The sequence below is a fragment of the Salvelinus sp. IW2-2015 genome, linkage group LG9, assembly GCF_002910315.2.
Source record: "Salvelinus sp. IW2-2015 linkage group LG9, ASM291031v2, whole genome shotgun sequence".
NCBI classification, from domain to species: Eukaryota; Metazoa; Chordata; class Actinopteri; order Salmoniformes; family Salmonidae; genus Salvelinus; species Salvelinus sp. IW2-2015.
The window spans coordinates 1929358-1950060 of NC_036849.1; the positions used below are offsets into that span (position 1 = coordinate 1929358).

General features: G+C 45.2%; 1 protein-coding gene across 2 annotated transcripts in view; it reads right to left on the reverse strand.

The window, feature by feature from the left end:
* Positions 1–2827: 2827 nt before the first annotated feature.
* foxn3 (forkhead box N3) overlaps positions 2828–20703 on the reverse strand; it is a 115894-nt gene continuing 98018 nt past the window's right edge. For both annotated transcript variants that reach the window (XM_023993930.2, XM_023993929.3), the window contains exons 5-6: positions 9433–9541; positions 2828–7710 (exon numbers count right to left, since the gene is read on the reverse strand). In XM_023993930.2, the coding sequence (XP_023849698.1) occupies positions 7170–7710; positions 9433–9541 (650 nt within the window). In that variant the 3' untranslated portion in view covers positions 2828–7169. The remainder of the gene's footprint in view (positions 7711–9432; positions 9542–20703) is intronic.

The following is a 20703-nucleotide window of genomic DNA, read 5'->3' on the forward strand; positions in this document are numbered from 1 at the left end:
GTTCCTCTGTGGAGATGGGAGAACCTTCCAGAAGGACAACCATCTCCACAGCACTCCACCAATCAAGCCTTTATGTTAGAGTGGCCAGACGGAAGCCACTCCTCAGCAAAAGGCACATCAGAGCCCGATTGGAGTTTGCCAAAAGGCACCTAAAGGACTCTCAGATCTGATGAAACCAAGACTGAATTCTTTGGCCTGAATGCTTTGGCCTGAATGCCAAGCGTCACATCTGAAGGAAACCTGACACCTTCCCTAAGGTGAAGCATGGTGGTGGCAGCATCATACTGTGGGGATGTTTTTCAGCGGCAGAGACTGGGGGACTAGTCAGGATCGAGGGAAAGAGTAACAGAGCAAAGTACAGAGATATCCTTGATAAAAACCTGCTCCAGAGAGATCAGGACCTCAGATTGGGGCGAAGGTTCACCTTCCAACAGGACAATGACCATAAGCACACAGCCAAGCAATTATATAAACTCAGCAAAGAAAGAAACATCCTTTTTTCAGGACCCTGTCTTTCAAAGATAATTTGTAAACATCCAAATAACTTCACAGATCTTCATTGTAAAGGGTTTAAACACTGTTTCCCATGCTTGTTCAATGAACCATAAACAATTAATGAACATGCACCTGTCGAACGGTCGTTAAGACACTAACAGCTTACAGACGGTAGGCAATTAAGGTCACAGTTATGAAAACTTAGGACACTAAAGAGGCCTTTCTACTGACTCTGAAAAAAACAAAAGAAAGATGCCCAGGGTCCCCGCTCATCTGTGTGAACGTGCCTTAGGCGTGCTGCAAGGAGGCATGAGGACTGTAGATGTGTCCAGGGCAATACATTGCAATGTCCGTACTGTGAGACGCCTAAGACAGTGCTACAGGGAGACAGGACGGATAGCTGATCGTCCTCTCAGTGGCAGACCACGTGTAACAACACCTGCACAGGATCGGTATATCTGAACATCACAACTGCGGGACAGGTACAGGATGGCAACAACAACTGCCCGAGTTACACCAGGAACGCACAATCCCTCCATCAGTGCTCAGACTGTCCACAATAAGCTGAGAGAGGCTGGACTGAGGGCTTGTAGACCTGTTGTAAGACAGGTCCTCACCAGACATCACCGGCAACAATGTTGCCTATGGGCACAAACCCAGCATCGCTGGACCAGACAGGACTGGCAAAAAGTGCTCTTCACTGATGAGTTGCGGTTTTGTCTCGCCAGGTGGATTTGCGCTTATTTGCGCTTATCGATTTGCGCTTATCGTCGAAGGAATGAACGTTACGCCGAGGCCTGTACTCTGGAGCGGGATTGATTTGGAGGTGGAGGGTCCGTCATGGTCTGGGGCGGTGTGTCACAGCATCATCGGACTGAGCTTGTTGTCATTGCAGGCAATCTCACTCAACGCTGTGCGTTACAGGGAAGACATCCTCCTCCTCATGTGTACCCTTCCTGCAGGCTCATCCTGACATGACCTCCCGCATGACAATGCACCAGCCATACTGCTCGTTACATGCGTGGTTTCCTGCAAGACAGGAATGTCAGTGTTCTGCCATGGCCATCGAAGAGCCCAGATCTCAATCCCATTGAGCACGTCTGGGACCTGTTGGATCGGAGGGTAAGGGCTAGGGCCATTCCGCCAGAAATGTCCGGAAACTTGCAGGTGCCTTGGTGGAAGAGTGGGGTAACATCTCACAACAAGAACTGGCAAATCTGGTGCAGTGAGGTGGAGCTGCACTGCAGTATTTAATGCCAGATACTGACTTTTACTTTTGATTTTGACCCCCCCCCCCCTTTGTGTTCAGGGACACATTATTCAATTTCTGTTAGTCATGTCACGCCCGAACCGTAGAGATCCTTTTTATGTCTCTATTTTGGTTGGTCAGGGCATGAGTTTGGGTGGGCATTCTATGTCTGGTGTTCTATGTTGTCCTTGTTTTGTATTTCTACAAAATGGTAGAAATACATTGGTTCCCAATCGGAGGGAGCTGGGATTAGACCGTCGTGAGACCGGTTAGTTTTACCCATGAGGACTGTAAAACGTTGTCTCTGATTGAGAACCATACTTAGGTAGCCTGTTCCCACCTGTGTTTGTGGGTGGTTATTTTCTGTTTAGTGTTTGTTGCACCTTTCAGAACTGTTCGTTGGTCGTTTTTGTTGTTTTTGTTCACGCGTTCATCTTTATTAAAAGTATTATGGATACGTACCACGCTGCACTTTGGTTCTCCTCTCCTTCTCCCGACGACAATCATTACAAGGCACATGTCTGTGGAACTTGTTCAGTTTATGTCTCAGTTGTTGAATCTTGTTATGTTCATACAAATACTTACACATGTTAAGTTTTGCTGGAAATAAACGCAGTTGACAGTGAGAGGACAATTCTTTTTTTGCTGAGTTTACATATAAATTGCTCTACCCTGACCGCCACTGACTGTATGTATTGTATCGTCTTAAATAATGTATCTTAATGATATCATATTCGCGTAGGCTCGCACTTGGTGAACGCCATAGGACTGGAAATGAATAAATGCAACATCCTTGTAAACTTAGCAAAAAAAGAAATGTCCTCTCATTGTCAACTGCGTTGATGTGTAAATATTTGTATGAACATGAATATTTGTATGAACATATGTCACTAACAAATACAGTCATGGGTGGCATCTACAATTCAATCAAAAGGCAAAGCACACTGGGAATTATGCAAATAATTATGCTTTACAATGTCAATTTAACACTGAAAAGTGTGGAGCCGCATCGACACTGGAACAGTGTTGATTTAATAGTGGAGAATTTGCTGTGGACTTATTGAAGAAACATGATCACAGGAGTAACTTTTTGCAATGCGGTTTTATTTTATTGCAGCTGGAAGACAATACAACACAGAAACTTTATGTTAGCTTTTTGTTTTCTTCGGAAAAACAAAAAATCTTTTTTTTTTTAAACAAACATACTTTCGTCATAGTAATGGACAAGGTGATATTTACATGAATTGATGAAGTAGTTTGTCTTTGGCAATATGAATACACGTCAAGGAAATACAGAACGCACCTACGGAGGTCGGTCTCCATATTAACAGATCAGCTGTAAGGTCATGCCATCAAGACTACATGGTTCAAAAACAGGACACAGAAATGATCGGTAGCATGTTTTTACAGAACATCACCTACCTGTTATTTACATAGAAACTACATGGTGACTTTTTGGTATTTTGTTTCTTTGTTACCAATAACAGTGGTGTAACAAAATTGCTGACAGTCGTTTCAGCGATTAGCACAACTACGGATCCTTTGAGACCAAATAGTAGCCGATTCTATTGGAATTTGTGCCATAAGTGCCATAAGGTACCATGCAGTTTCCATGATTACCAGGTGAAGTGTACTGCAAATAACTTGAAACTGACGATCCATTGCTCTTTCTTCTCCTCCTCCTCAGAAAACCCCTCCAAACAATAAACTGAAAAATGGCAGTTGAACAGACATAAACCAAACAAAATATCAACAAAAAACACAATGAAACAAATAAACACTTATTTTTTTGACTCATCAATATATCATTATTTGCCAGGCTAATTTTGACAGTTCATTGATAATAATTCATATTCAATATTTTGAGAACACGTCTTCCTCCTCCAACATTGTGGCACCTGAAGGATTGTGATTGGAGGAAGAGTTATCGAGTGACTGTTATCATCCAAGGAAGGCAGTGTTCCTCAAAGGGTAACGTAACAAACAATGGGAATAAATCATATAATATATTTATCAGTTGAAGATACATTGACACACGAAGCAGTCCAGTAGACAGAAGCTCATAATCTCATCTTAATCCAGGGCAAATAAGGGCTCTTTCAAATGATACCTTATTTCCCATATAGCACTCTACTTTTGACCAGAGCCACATTGGGTTAGTTAGCTCTGGGTTAGCTCTGGTCAAGAGTAGTGCACTATGAGATATAGGGTGTTATATTCACCTAAAAATGAAAATCATCCCAATGAGCAATGATCGGTAGCAAAAAAAAATCCAAGTAATGTGGTAGGTTTCAACAAAAATCAGTAGCACATAATGCAGAAAGGGTATCTGACAGAAATGCTACAGCTCACTGGTCTTTTTTTTGTCTTGACATACAGATCAAATATGTGTGTCATCTATTTCAGGAAGATAAGGAATTATTACAGGCTTTGGCACTGAACTTAGACAATATCTTTATTTGAATATCTTAGTGCAATCTGGCGAGATAATGTGAAAATATGCACTGTAGAGTTCTTATTTACCTTGCCATCGTACTGTGTCATTTACTTTGTGTTACTTTCATGCGCAACGAGCCTATGGTAGCCTGCCTAATAATACTGACAACAAGACCTGAAGAGTTGCTCGAGTAGAAATGGCAAAAACACAGCGAGAGACATGAAATAAACCCAAAACAACAACGACATAAAAAACACTTACTCGGTTAAAACTCTTGTGTCATTGAAAAAATGGAAGACCCTGAAATATCAAAGACGTCTAAAACCTTAGAAAAGAAAGAAGTGATGGAAGAACAGGCACAGAGAAGAGGGGGGGGGGGGGTAKGGGGAACAGAAGACTGACACTCACTACCTAAACTCTCTTTTATCACATGGGCTCCAACATTCAGCCGTCAGGGTGAACCCATCAGACACAGTGGTCACTATACGGCCATGCCGGAGAGGACAGAGGTACGCTGAAAGTTTGGTGCTTTCAGTCCACAAATAACTGATCTTCATGCCAAGAAGTTTTTAAAATGTTGTCTTTTCTAGCGTGGCCATCTAGGGACTACATACAAACACTGGGACATTCTGGTTTTGTCAACTATGGATGAAGGGAGTTGCTATCTATCCCTGTATCCACGGTTGGAGCGAGTTATCCTCATATTGCAGAAAGAGACTTGCCCCACAGACCGTCTTTTTGTCCCCGAACAAGATGTTATTACTGTATTTTTTTTCCAAAGCCCACATTAAAACAAAGATGAGTAAGGACGACAGGAAACAAATCATCAAGTCAAAAAGAAGAGGACAAGACAACCGAGAAGGATTCCACACCTCCGGGCGCAGAACTTCGAGGCGGAACCTTTTTGTTCGCTAGGATACTTATATGAAAATAATTCATGCTTCATGCTAAATACATTATTTACCTAACATGAACTTTGTCTGAATAGAAAACAGTTTTTTCTCTTTTTCTTTACAGAACCCATGCAACACGATTTGGAAAAATCCTGCTGGCTACATTGCTTAAAAAAAAAAAATCAAAATCTAGTTTAACTTTTTATACAGTGTTATCCTGACTGGATGAAATTGCTTTATTACGTCATGAGAGTGGGTAAGTAAACACAAACAAAAAAAACAAACACAAAAATTAACAACTCCACAGTCATATCATTATTCTTCTCACACAAAATATAATTGGCAGGTTCCATAGCATCATTTCCTTTCCAACCAATGAAGGTATTCAGGTGTTAGTGCCACAGGAAAAATATCACTACATCATGTCACTGGATTATAACTCAATGATTCACGTTGATTGCTTTCATAAAAGGACACAGGCAGTTTTGAGGTTATCTTGACATATTATCAGTTATTTCCCTCTCCGATAAGCGCTTGCTAGACTATTAGCTTATGACTTTTAGCGAACTAAATTAGTTTACATTTAGAGAACACCCTGTCAAAAAAACGAAGCCTTTCCTACATCTAACTTGTACCAGTGTCCTTCATCCCACTACAGTCCTACAGTCAACCATTAAGGTGAAAACCTAACTCTCCCCTCCGCATTGGCACGCTAGCTAGCGCTGGTGGCTAAATGTGATTAGCGGTCAGAAGGACAGTTAGCTAAGGAAGTGCTACCATCATCACTGGGCTGACCAAGAGTTTCTCTTTGACACTGTCCCAACACTGACACACATAAACTGACTCTCTTCTATGAGCTTGGCTACGCTACTGATGAGTGTCTCTTCTATGGGGTTGGCTACGCTACTGATGAGTGTCTCTTCTATGGGGTTGGCTACGCTACTGATGAGTGTNTGATGAGTGTCTCTTCTATGGGGTTGGCTACGCTACTGATGAGTGTCTCTTCTATGGGGTTGGCTACGCTACTGATGAGTGTCTCTTCTATGGGGATGGCTACGCTAATAGTCACTAAAGCTAACAACTTCCCCGGAATTTCCTGGAACATTTTTTCTGTGGCAGCTTCCTTGCACACAGACAAGACAGAGTTGGCAAACTGGGTTTTATATATATATATTTTTTTCTAGCCGCCTTTGTAGCACCGGAAGTTCCAAGGCAAATTAGAATGCCATTGTTTTTGAAAGTTTGGTACCCAACACAGGGGATAGTTTGCCAAACTATGTTTATCTGTGGCACTCCTATCCATGTCAGCATATACCTGTGTTACTTCAGTGGAATAGTTGACTAATATAAACATTGCTTTAGCCAGTATAGCATGTGGATTTGTGCTTGGTTATTGTGACATTTATGTATATGGTCACATCCTAACTGAAATATGCAGCCCATAGACATCAATGCAGATCTGACCCTGAATACTAACTTTATTTCATTTGAATGATGTAGATCACTGTAAAAACAAAATAGTCCGTGATAAGCACCTCATAATAATGTTTTACCTGTAAATTCTACTGAAGTAACAAGTTATGAGTCTGTAGAACTGTACTTAGTGTTAGCTGCATCTGATGAGACTGTAAAGGGCAATAGCTGCAGATTGGGTACATTTTGACATTAACAAGGTGATCCCCTATTCATACATCCAAGCCAATCCACGATGGGGCAGTTTTTCAAAAAGCTATTTTTTTTCTCTCGCTCACTTTACTTTCAGCCAACGGAAACCTGCGAACTTAGCTGAATATCAGAAAAAGGTTCATCTATGGCTTTAATCTCCTTTAAACAAATAAAAAATAATTTTAAAAAACGTAAAGAAAAGAAAGAAAATCAACCCTATAAACAGTAACTTTAAATACAGGAAAACAAAGTGATTGTTTTTTATATTGCCACAAATCATTCAGAATTCACCTGATATCCTGAAAAAAAGAAAGCACACATTTCTATATTAAAAGTGATGTTTTGTATTTCCGTTCTCTCTCGCTCTCCTTTTTTTTTCTTTGAAAATCTTCACTCTCTCAGTCTCTCTTTCTCTCTCAAGTCTCATGGGTCAGTTTTTCGTGGGTTCTTTCTGCTCTTTCTGGCCCTTGGCGGTTCTGTTAGTGATATTGTTCAAGCAGGCGCGGACGCCCGCCAGGTGGAGCAGCGAACCCGCCGCCTCCTTCATCTCCTCGTCGTCGCTCTCTGGCGGCTTTTCCGTGCGCCGCTTTTTCAGCGGGAGCGTATCACTAGCCACACCCATCCGCTGCTTGGCTTTCAGGAAGTGATGCCGCTTCTTGTTGTGCTGCTGGCTGGAAAGGGTGGAGTCTATCGTGTCTATGGGCCAATCGCGTGGCTCTTCCTTCTTGATCTCCAGCTGAATCTTGCTCTTGTCATCTTCATCATCCTCGTCGTCAAAGTCTGAATCGTTGGCGACATCCCGGGCGACGGGGCCGTTGCTGCGGAGACTGGAGTCGCTGGTGTAGTCGCTGCCGTCATCCGATTGGTTGGTGCTGTAGGTGTGGTCCTCCTTGGGGTCGCTGCTGACCAACGGGGAGTCGCAGGCGGGATGGCTGATGCTATGCTTCCGACAGCCTCCGGACAGCACAGATCTGGAGAGAGACAGAGATGAAATGCACATAAATACATGCACATAGTATGTACACACACATACACTGAAGCCGACCGTAGACATGACAGATACACTGATGTCAACATTAGACACACTTCACAGCTCCCTGCGTTTGACTTATGTTGGTAGCATGTTTACRCACACACACACACACACACACACACACACACACACACACACACACACACACACACACACACACACACACACACACACACACACACACACACACACACACACACACACACACACACACACACACACACACACACACACAAGCTTCAGTGAGTACATCAGACACACAGAGCAATGCTAGCTGTGACCGCTAATCAGCGAGTCATCAGCTAATTCAATTAGACCAGGCTCATCTCCGAGTGGCCACTTCAGAGACCGGAGTACAGAGCTAAAGAGCTAATGCTACGTGGATGATTATTCTAATGGATTTAGCCCTACACTCTGCCATCAGGTAGATGTGGGAATCGTGTAATGCTAAGTAGCTCTATTTGCTGTGCATTTTTGGAACAGCTGTGGTTTCAAAATAAAAACCTGTGACAAATCAATCACCGTCTCGGGATTAAGGAAGTAACATTCGATTTGAGCCGATTCACTTTAATTCAATTCAATTCAGTGGTGTAGCTGGCTGATAGCACTACATGTCCTACATTGGTGATCATCATAATGCCAACCACTTTATGAAGTGTTATAACTGTTGTATGAATACTGTGTGCTAGAGCGCTGAGGGGGGTTAACAGTAAAGTGGTGTCATTAATTATCATAAACGTTATCATACTATTTTCGTTAAGGCTATTCCGTTCTTTCCTATAAAGGACAAGGTATGTTGTAAATGAACTAAAACTTTTTTTTTTTTTTTAAGTGAACGATCCCTTGAAGCTTTTCCATTCTCCTATAGATATTACAGCCCAACCAGCTAAGTTAAGTCAAAGATGTTCCCGCCATCACTCTGCATCATGTCATGCAGCTTCCCAACTAAAAGCCCAGCTCTGAGTGTCTCTGGCCATCCTGGCTGCTCTGTGCATTTAAACCTCATGAATTATAGGAGGAGCCCAGCAGTCTAAGACAAATCCTATCTATTATTCATGTCAGCCAGTCACTCACTCACCCTCTCTCTCTGCTCTGACTGAGTGTGTTCGTCTGTGTGCCTGCGTGAAAGACACAGAGAACGGATGGGGAAAGGCACCTGTTTACGTGTGGACGCTGTCTCTCTGTGTTTTATACCACGTCAAACTACACTGCTGTGTTACTACAGTTTTTCAAATCACATTTTAGCCGTCACATACACATATTTAACAGGTGTTATTGCGGGGTGTAACGAAATGCTGAGCTATAATGTTATCGTTTGTGTGCAGCTGTCAGTTGTGTCCCTACCTACCACTTATCCCAGAATACAGTTTGATCTATAACACCGAGCTAGACAGAGCTCAGCTGGAATCACTGTGTTTCCACGTGAGGCTGTCACTGCCTCAGGCCAGAACGTTCTGTGTGTGAGAGTGTATAATAGCATATGAGCCTGTGTGTGTCCTGTCTGAACATGCAGCTTTCACCCCTCCTAAATGTCTGTCCCTAACGCTTTCCGCGCCATCCCTTGCATGAGTGTGTGTGTCCGTGTGTGTGGCTGTGTGCATAGACCTGTGTGAGCGCGTGTGCATATATGTGTGTCTCTCTCTATGGCAGGTATACCAACCTGACTGCGGCTGTCCTGCTCTCTAAGGGATTGATGGGCAGTGGTCGTATTCCTGGGTAAAGGCCCTGACTCATCATACTGGCACCGTTCCGGATCACTCCCTGAGGGACTAAAGATAAAGGGAAGAGAGAGAGGAGAAAGAGGGTCAGTAACACACACACACACACAAACACATGCAGTGCATTCGGAAAGTATTCAGACCCCTTGACTTTTTTTCACATTTTGTTACGTTACAGCCTTATTCTAAAATCTACACACAATACCCTATAATGACGAAGCGAAAAGAGGTTTTTAGACAAATAAATACCTTATGTACATAAGTATTCAGACCCTTTGCTATAAGACTTGAAATTGATCTCAGGTGGATCCTGACACCATTGATCATCCTTGAGATGTTTCTACAACTTGATTGGAGGTAAAGTCAATTGATTTGGAAAGGCACACACCTGAAAGGCACACACCACAGTTGACAGTGCAAAAGCCATGAGGTCGAAAGGAATTTTCTGTAGAGCTCTGAGACAGGATTGTGTCGAGGCACAGATCTGGGGAAGGGTACCAAAAATGTCTCCTGCATTGAAGGTCCCCAACAACACAGTGGCCTCCATCATTCTTAAATGGAAGAAGTTTGGAATCACCAAGACTCTTCCTAGAGCGCCACCCGGCCAAACTGAGCAATCAGGGGAAAAGGGGTTTGGTCAAGGAGGTAACCAAGAACCCGATGGTCACTCTGACAGAGCTCCAGAGTTCCTCTGTGGAGATGGGAGAACCTTCCAGAAGGACAACCATCTCTGCAGCGCTCCACCAATCGGGCCTTAATGGTAGAGTGGCCAGACGGAAGCCACTCCTCAGTAACAGGCACATGACAGCCCGCTTGGAGTTTGCCAAAAGACACCTGAAGACTCAAACAAGATTCTCTGGTCTGATGAAACCAAAATGTAACTCTTTGGCCTGAATGCCAAGCGTCACGTCTGGAGGAAACCTAGCACCATCTCTACAGTGAAGCATGGTGGTAGCAGCATCATGTTGTGGGGATGTTTTTCATCGGCAGAGACTGTGAGAGTAGTCAGGATTAAGGGGAAAGATGAACGGAGCAAAGAAAAGAGAGATCCTTGATGAAAACCTGCTCCAGAGAGCGCTCAGGATCTCAGACTGGGGCGAAGGTTCACCTTCCAACAGGACAACAACCCTAAGCACACAGCCAAGAGAATGCAGGAGTGGCTTCAGGACAAGGCTCTGAATGTCCTTGAGTGGCCTAGCCAGAGCCCGGAATTGAACTCAATCGAACATCTCTGGAGAGACCTGAAAATAGTTGTGCAGTGACGCTCCCCATCCAACCTGGCAGAGCTCGAGAGGATCTGCAAAGGGGAAAAACTCCCCAAATACAGGTGTGCCAAGCTTGTAGTGTCATACCCAAGAATAATTGAGCCTGTAATCACTGCCAAAGGTGCTTCAACAAAGTACTGAGTAAAGTGTGTGAATACTTAAGTAAATATATTATTTCCGTTTTATATTTTAAATATTTTTGCATTCTAAATTCTAAAAACCTGTTATTGCTTTGTCATTATGGGGTATTGTGTGTAGATTGGTTTTAGATTAAGGCTGTAACGTCACAAAATGCGGAAAAAGTCAAGGGGTCTGAATACTTTACAAATGCAGTGTACGTATGAGCTGGTTAAAGACTTCATGTACCAAATACCTGGGGGTGGTGATTGACGATAAGCTGCAGTGGAAAGAGAACACCTCCGTGGTTTTTAAAAAGGCTCAAGAAAAGCTACTCCTTTTAAAGGAAGCTCAGATCCTTTGATGTCTGCTAAAAAATGCTCCAAAAGGGTAACATCACGAAGGTGGATGCAAACAGGCTAAACTAAATCATCGAGAAGGCTGGATCTACCATCGGCACCCACCAGGACAAACTAGACCCCATCCTGGATAAGCGGACCCTCAAAACCTCAAGATTATAGAGGCCAACACTAGCCAACCCCTCCACAGTATCAGCCTGGAGCATCGCAGTGCGATGGCAGACAGATTTATTTGACCCAGGTCCAAAACAGAACGTTTATGCAGATCCTTTTTACCATGTGCTATGAGGCTTTTTAACACGAACACTTCGTTTTTTATCAAATCATATCAAATTTGATTGGTAACATACACATGGTTAGCAGATGTTAATTTACATTTACATTTAAGTCATTTAGCAGACGCTCTTATCCAGAGCGACTTACAAATTGGTGCATTCACCTTGTGATATCCAGTGGAACAACCACTTTACAATAGTGCATCTAACTCTTTTAAGGGGGAGGGGGGGGGTTAGGAGGATTACTTTATCCTATCCTAGGTATTCCTTAAAGAGGTGGGGTTTCAGGTGTCTCCGGAAAGGTGGTGATTGACTCCGCTGACCTGGCGTCGTGAGGGAGTTTGTTCCACCATTGGGGTGCCAGAGCAGCGAACAGTTTTGACTGGCTGAGCGGGAACTGTTATTCCTCAGAAGTAGGGAGGCGAGCAGGCCAGAGGTGGATGAACGCAGTGCCCTTGTTTGGGTGTAGGCCTGATCAGAGCCTGAAGGTACGGAGGTGCCGTTCCCTCACAGCTCCGTAGGCAAGCACCATGGTCTTGTAGCGGATGCGCGCGTTCAACTGGAAGCCAGTGGAGAGAGCGGAGGAGCGGGGTGACGTGAGAGAACTTGGGAAGGTTGAACACCAGACGGGCTGCGGCGTTCTGGATGAGTTGTAAGGGGTTTAATGCACAGGCAGGGAGCCCAGCCAACAGTGAGTTGCAGTAATCCAGACGGGAGATGACAAGTGCCTGGATTAGAGCCTGCGCCGCTTCCTGTGTGAGGCAGGGTCGTACTCTGCGAATGTTGTAGAGCATGAACCTACAGGAACGGGTCACCGCCTTGATGTGAGTTGAGAACGACAGGGTGTTGTCCAGGATCACGCCAAGGTTCTTAGCGCTCTGGGAGGAGGAACACAATGGAGTTGTCAACCGTGATGGCGAGATCATGGAACGGGCAGTCCTTCCCCGGGAGGAAGAGCACCTCCGTCTTGCCGAGGTTCAGCTTGAGGTGGTGATCCGTCATCCACACTGATATGTCTACCAGACATGCAGAGATGCGATTCGCCACCTGGTTATCAGAGGGGGGAAAGGAAGAAGATTAATTGTGTGTCGTCTGCATAGCAATGATAGGAGAGGCCATGTGAGGATATGACAGAGCCAAGTGACTTGGTGTATAGCGAGAATAGGAGAGGGCTAGAACAGAGCCCTGGGGGAACACAAGTGGTGAGAGCACGTGGTGCGGAGACAGATTCTCGCCACGCCACCTGGTAGGAGCGACCTGTCAGGTAGGACGCAATCCAAGCGTGGGCCGCGCCGGAGATGCCCAGCTCGGAGAGGGTGGAGAGGAAGGATCTGATGGTTCACAGTATCAAAGGCAGCCGATAGGTCTAGAAGGATGAGAGCAGAGGAGAGAAGTTAGCTTTAGCAGTGCGGAGCGCCTCCGTGACACAGAGAAGAGCGGTCTCAGTTGAATGACTAGTCTTGAAACCTGACTGATTTGGATCAAGAAGGTCATTCTGAGAGAGATAGCAGGAGAGCTGGCCAAGGACGGCACGTTCAAGAGTTTTGGAGAGAAAAGAAAGAAGGGATACTGGTCTGTAGTTGTTGACATCGGAGGGATCGAGTGTAGGTTTTTTCAGAAGGGGTGCAACTCTCGCTCTCTTGAAGACGGAAGGGACGTAGCCAGCGGTCAAGGATGAGTTGATGAGCGAGGTGAGGTAAGGGAGAAGGTCTCCGGAAATGGTCTGGAGAAGAGAGGAGGGGATAGGGTCAAGCGGGCAGGTTGGGCGTGTAGCGAGTGTAGCGAAATGCGAAATGCTTGTGCTTCTAGTTCCGACAGTGCAGTAATATCTAACAAGTAATCTAACAATTCCCCAACAACTACCTAATACACACAAATGTAAAGGGGTGAATGAGAATATGTACATATAAATATATGGATGAGTGATGGCCCGAGCAGCATAGGCAAGGTGTAATAGATGGTATAAAATACAGTATATACACAGGGTATGAGTAATGTAAGACATGTAAACATTATTGAAGTGGCATTATTTAAAGTGGCATTGTTCCATTTATTTAAGTGGCAAGTGATTGGGTCTCAATGTAGCCAGCAGCCTCTCTGAGTTAGTGATTGCTGATTAGCAGTCTGATGATGGCCTTGAGATAGAAGCTGTTTTTCAGTCTGTCAGTCCCAGCTTTAATGCACCTGTACTGACCTCACCTTCTGGATGGTAGAGGTGTGAACAGGCAGTGGCTCGGGTGGTTGTTGTCCTTGATGATCTTTTTGGCCTTCCTGTGACATCGGGTGCTGTAGGTGTCATGGAGGGCAGGTAATTTGCCCCCAGTGATGCGTTGTGCAGACCGCACCACCCTCTGGAGAGCCTTACGGTTGAGGTCGGTGCAGTTGCCATACCAGGCTGTGATACAGCCCAACAGGATGCTCTCGATTGTGCAAATCTGTAAAAGTTTGTGAGGGTTTTGGGTGACAAGCCACATTTCTTCAGCCTCCTGAGGTTGAAGAGGCGCAGTTGCGCCTTCTTCACCACACTGTCTGTGTGGGTGGACCATTTCAGTTTGTCCGTGATGTGTACGCCAAGGAACTTAAAACTTTCCACCTTCTCCACTGCTGTCCCTTCGATGTGGATAGGGGGGTGCTCCCTCTGCTGTTTCCTGAAGTCCACGATCATCTCCTTTGTTTTGTTGACGTTGAGTGAGAGGTTGTTTTCCTGACACCACACTCCGAGTGCCCTCACCTCCTCCCTGTAGGCTGTCTCGTCGTTGTTGGTAATCAAGCCCACTACTGTTGTGTCGTCTGCAAACTTGATGATTGAGTTGGAGGCATGCATGGCCACTCAGTCATGGGTGAAAAGGGAGTACAGGAGGGTCTGAGCACGCACCCTTGTGGGGCCCCAGTGTTGAGGGTCAGTGAAGTGAAGATGTTGCTTCCTACCTTCACCACCTGGGGGCGACCCGTCAGAAATCCAGGACCCAATTGCACAGGGTGGGGTTAAGACCCAGGGCCACCAGCTTGATGATGAGCTTGGAGGGTACTATGGTGTTGAATGCTGAGCTGTAGTCAATGAACAGCATTCTTAGGTTTAGGTAGCCTTGTTCTCAAATTTGCTTTGATAAAATCCCCAGCTACAATAAATGCAGCCTCAGGATATATGGTTTCCAGTTTACATAGAGTCCAGTGGAGTTCCTTGAGGGCCGTTGTGGTGTCTGCTTGAGGGGGAATGTACATAGCTGTGACGATAACAATTCTCTTGGGAGGTATTATGGCCGGCATTTGATTGTAAGGAATTCTAGGTCGGGTGAGCAGAAGGACTTGATTTCCTGTATGTTGTTATGATTACACCATGAGTCGATAATCATAAAGCATACACCCCCGCCCTTCCTCTTCCCAGAGAGGTGTTTATCTTGGTCAACGCAATGCATGGAGAAGCCCGGTGGCTGAACTGATTCCGACAACATATCCCAAGAGAGCCATGTGTCCGTGAAACATTACAATCTCTGATGTCTCTCTGGAAGGCAACCCTTGCTCGAATTTCGTCTACCTTGTTGTCAAGAGACTGGACATTGGCGAGTAGTATACTCGGGAGCGGTGGGCGATGTGCACGTCTACGGAGCCTGACCAGGATGCCACTCCGTCTGCTCCTTCTGCAGCGCCGTTGTTTTGAGTCGGCTTCTGAGATCCATTGTCCTGGGTGGTGGTTCAAACACAGCATCCGCCCTCGGGAAAGTCGTATTCCTGGTCGTAATGTTGGTAAGTTGATGTCGCTCTTATATCCAATAGTTCTTCCCGGCTGTATGTAATAAGACTTAAGATTTCCTGGGGTAGCCATTTTTTTAGATGATGATGCTGCTTTTAGTGTCTGTGTGTCCTTGTTGTGATTCTTTCTGGCATATTTATTGGTAATGTATGTATTGGCTGGTGCAATAAAAAATGTCTCCTCTGGTGGATTAATAAAGTACTCTTATTTTATGATACAGTTCACACGTAGAAACTCCAAATGGCAAATAAACCAAGCAGATTGCAGATCATGTGAACGAAAAGAAACACAAACTCATCATCAACAGAGGGAAGGGGGGATACGGACGATAGAAAGAGAGGGAGGAAGGAAAATGATTCACTGCGAAGCAACCAACTCAGAGATCCAGACAATCCAGGCCCAGACAATGCTATGCCATGACCGTGCAGCAGCTTGGCGGAGCTGCAGAGCTGCAGTCTACCCTGCACATATTGCCCAGCAGCGACATGAGATCGAATCCCACCCAAGACATTTTCTGACTTTCTCCCAACCACATCGACACCCCTATTATCTACCTACCGTCGATAGTGTCTAAATAAAAGAGAAAATCCAAAGGAGGACGACTCTACTACACATTGGACTGTAGCTCAGAGTGAAACGTACAGGGAAACATGCACACTCGATTCTCCTTGGCCCAGGCACTCCCTCCATCTATAAAAGGCTTTATTAAGTTTGGTCAGAGACGGAGACGGCTTGTAAACACACAGAACACCATGGAGAGAGAGAGGGGGGATAAAGAGAGAGAGAGAGAGAGATTGTAAACAGAGAGAAGAAGGATGTGGGACATTGCGTTTCTTTCTTTCCCAGGCACTTTCCAATAACCACATCGTCAACCCAGTGGAAAGATATGACTGGACAACAAACTAAAAGAGAGAGAGAAAGGAGGGACGGCTGAACCTGATCAGAGAGTGGCTATCTAGCACATTCCCTCACACACTGCTTCAATTAGTTAGACCTGAGTTAGACCCCCGTCGAGACGCCTCGAAACACACATGCGCACACAGAGCCCGACAGAGTGCTATTGAAAGAAGAAAGGAGGGGGGTTCAACTGACCGTTAAACCTTCATGACCGGGTCAGGTCAATCAGCAAATCGCAGTCCTCAATATCTGGGTATTTGGACTCCATTCACCTCTGTCGTAACGCGTTACATTTTAAGAGCCATGTTGGTCAACAGATCCAGATCTCGGCCGGGTATTCCTCTATGAACCAGACACTTTATGGATTAGGTGAGATTATAATCTTTGGATTATTATCTTTTGTTTTGAATGATATTTGAGTACAATAGAGAGGGCACAGTGATGACGAGGCAGACCGCGAAATTGGGGACAGCTAGGGCATTGACAGGCACACCTGCCACCTGCCACCTGCCACGGTTGGCCAGCGACACGACAGCGTTGGTGTACGTGAGACACAACCTCCCCGCAATGGGGGGAAAAGAAAGATGGAGGGATGAACTAATCTAAAGCAGATGGCAGACTGTAGAGAGAGAGAAACAAAATGAAAGAGCGAGAGAGGGGGAAGAAAAGAGGGGGGGGGAAATATTATCCGTTTAGAATCATACTCACCTTCCTGCCCATTAAGCAAGCAAGTCGGAATTGTTGTCTTGGCAACTCCCTCTCCCCGAACTGCCATGACAACCGTATACAACTACGGTTGCTATAGTGACAGTTGCTAAGCTAGCTAACCAACCATCCAGAAGAAGGCTAAATAGAACAGCTGGGTTGAAAATGCCCTCTTTTCTCTTTTATCTCCCACCACTCAAAAAGAGAGGGGCACAAGGGGTGCCCTCAGACAGGGGGTACACTGACCCCACGCCTCAACACACACACACACAGACACGCACACACACACTGCCCATCTATCGTGGTGATAGGATGTGAAGTGACAGAGAGACGCGGAGAGGGAAGGGTATTAGTGTGGTTGGGCTAGCAGGGTGAAAGGCTAGTGGGAGATCTCCTTTGTAGTTCCATTGTAGCTGGGTCCATGTTACACAATGGGGCAGTCCATTCACACACAGGGGCATCAGGGGATGGGCCAAAGACCTTTATAGAGAAAGTATCTAAGCTCGAGAGCATCTAAGCTCGGATGCAAGAATGACTGGAATGCAATAGTTGATAGGAAATGGTGCGATAAAGTAGCATCACATCGAATGGTAGAGAGTGGTATCAAGTCGTACAGTTTCAAATAGTATCAGACCTGTGTTACGGATATTACTGAGTGTCTGTGTGCATACATTGTCTAGAACTTAACCTCTCAACAACTCCATCTGTTTCTATATCTCCTACATCCAGCACTCTCGCTCAACCCATCTCAATTTCTCACTCCATCTCTAATAATCTCTCTCTGTGTCCCAACTGGCACCCTATTCCCTATATAGTGCACTACTTTTGACCAAAGATCCATGGGCCCTCGTCAAAAGTAGTGTGCTAAATAGGGAATCGGTTGCGATTTGGGAGACGGTCTATGTGTTGTGCCTGCAGTCTGCTCTCGACTTCCATTCTGATGGTGGATGGATTTCCTTATGTGGGTAAACACCGAAGCTCTCAGAGAGGCCAGACGTCAAAGGCCAATCTGAGACCCAGGGACATTGGCAGACAGCTCCTAACCAGATCCATACACACTCACTGGAATGGAATACTGCTCTGAACTTTGACCTCGCGATCAATGCAGCGCACTTGATGCTTCCCCTCCATGACAGACAGAGGAGTGTAGAAATAGAGCTGGTAGACTGGACAATCCTGACAGGTCTAACTGACTGACTAACATATGTTACAGACTCTTACCACTAGGGGGAGAGCCTGGTTATAGGGTAATCTGATCCTAGATCTGTGGTTGACAGTAATTTCACCTTCAGTACTATTGAGGTATGGTGGGAGATGCTTTATATGACTGGTTACTGTGGTTACACACGACAACCCTCAGTTCACACCGTAGACTTCAATGTAACATACATTGATTGACCTTCAGCATTCATCTTTCACGTCCATCCTCTATACAAGACTGGGAACTTTCACCAGCATGGGAATTCTCTATTTTATCTAACCTTTGTATTCATATTTTGACCGAGTAAACACATTCTATTTACAAGCAACGGATGGAAATGAAAGGGAAGAGTTGCAGGAGAGAGGAACGCGACATTAATAATTGCACATTTGACTGTTGTCGGTGTACAGTAATGTCAATGCACTGTCCTATAGACCTGGCCATCATGAGGGCCTACGCCTCATCCACGTCAAGAATACCACGGCTTTTATCGACAACGACCGGTACGACAACAGAGTCAGACAGCGTCACAAACTCTCTCATGGACCTTGAGGGTAGACAGAAGAGGAGGCACTTTCCCTAGTGCCTCACACAATACAGTCAAGGCGGACTCGCCCGAGTGCCTTATACCCAGAAATCACAGGTTATTCATAGAAACAAACTGCTGACTGGCCTTGTGTTGGAAAGCCCCGTCTCTGTCCTTTAGAATGTCTCTGTCCTTTAGAACGTCTCTGTCCTTTAGAACGTCTCTGTCTATCGGTATGGAGGAGAGAGAGAGACGGGGAGAGGAAAAAGGAGAGAAGAGGAGAGAGGCTGGTCCCGGCAGGGGAGTGCTGTGGGTCTTTGTGTCAACACAATGACCTGGATGGAGTGAAGAGAGTAAATACAGAGAGAGGTGGAGGGAGAGATAGAGGGCTGGAGGAGTTTGTAAACTGTGGTCTATGTTACGCTCCAGTTGGTCTTCACATCGAGGGAGGACGTTTTTTTTTTACTCACAAAGACAAGCAGTGGCAGACACAGACAGAGCACACAGAGCAGACAGACAGGCAGTCAGGCACTTTCTCAGGAAGAGGATTGACGTCCCAGGTAACGACGCAATCGAGAGAGTCACAAACACAAATATGTAAAGCAAACAAACGCTCACATGCACAGAATGCACAGACAGACACATCAACCATTAGAACCATTTCCTGCAGTCAAATTACCAAATCTCCCTCTAGAGGCCTCATTCACAATTAATAAACACATTTTTTTTAACTGCAAAAAAAACGAGGTTTTTATGTCTCTTTTTTTTTTACCCCAATTTCACTGCAACTCCCGTACGGACTCGGGAAAAGCCTCTGTCCTCTGAAACACAACCCAGCCAAGCCCGCGCTGCTTCAAGACACAATGCCCACTAAACCCAGAAGCCAGACGCGCCAATGTGTCAGAGGAAAACACCGTACAATTTCAACTCTATATTTGACATAGTACAGGTGTCTTCTTTTCTTAAGCCCATAACCATGTGTGTGAGGTGTATACGTTTGTTTCAAAGTAGATTTCTTTAAGACTACCAAGAAACACTCTGTGACCCTGGTTCAGCCCACTGCAGTAACTGTAACTCTTTAGCCCACGTGTAATGCAATAGAATTTCTATATACAGGAGCACTGATTGTGGCCATGTATAGAGTGAAAGAATAGACATGCATAAAGAAAGAGGATGTCTTGAAGCCTGTTAAGTTATTTCATCTTAGTGCATCACACAAAAGCACTTCCTTGAAGAACACGGCGACTCTCTGGAAATACACACACACACCACACACACACACCACACACACACACACACACACACACACCACACACACACACACACACACAACACACACCACACACCACACACACCACACACCACACACACACACAAACAAACAGCTTTGAATCACATTTCACTGCTCGGGCCGATTAGGAGGAGAAACATGATGATTCTTTAATGGTTACTGGTGAACATCACAAATACAAAATTAACAGACTAGTCTTTAATTCATTGAGGTTTGACTAAATGTATCATGCCTTCTCCAATTCCCTGATCCTTACTTCAGGTAAGGCTTCTGAAGAGGAGTTCAAGCAATTTTCCTAACCAACACATGGTGAATTTGGGGACAGTCAAAGCGGGACTCGAACCTGCAACCTTTCTATACCAAAGCCATTGTAGCCATTTAGCAGTCCATACAACACACACACACTACACACACTACAAAAAAATACATCTCTCCCATCCAGGAAAAAGGAGAATATATTTGTGGGAGCAGCAGACAGATTCAGACATGTAGATGTTGAAGTGTTCAAAATAGGCCATCCATGTTGTTGCCAGGTAACAGAGTGTGTTTATCACTAATGGAATGGATTCTCCTGGGTCAGAGCAGGGACGTGTGTGTGTGTGTGTGTGTGTGTGTGTGTGGTGGTGTTGTGAGTTGAGTGAGTGAGGACGTGATGAGTGAGGGAGGATGAGTAGTGATGAGTGAGGTGAGTGAGTGAGTGAGTGAGATGAGTGAGTGAGTGAGTGAGTGATGAGTGAGTGAAAGTTGAGTGTGAAGTGAGAAGTAGTGAGTGACGTGAGTGAGTTGAGTGATGAAGTGCGTGAGTGGTCGTGTGTGCGGCGTGCGT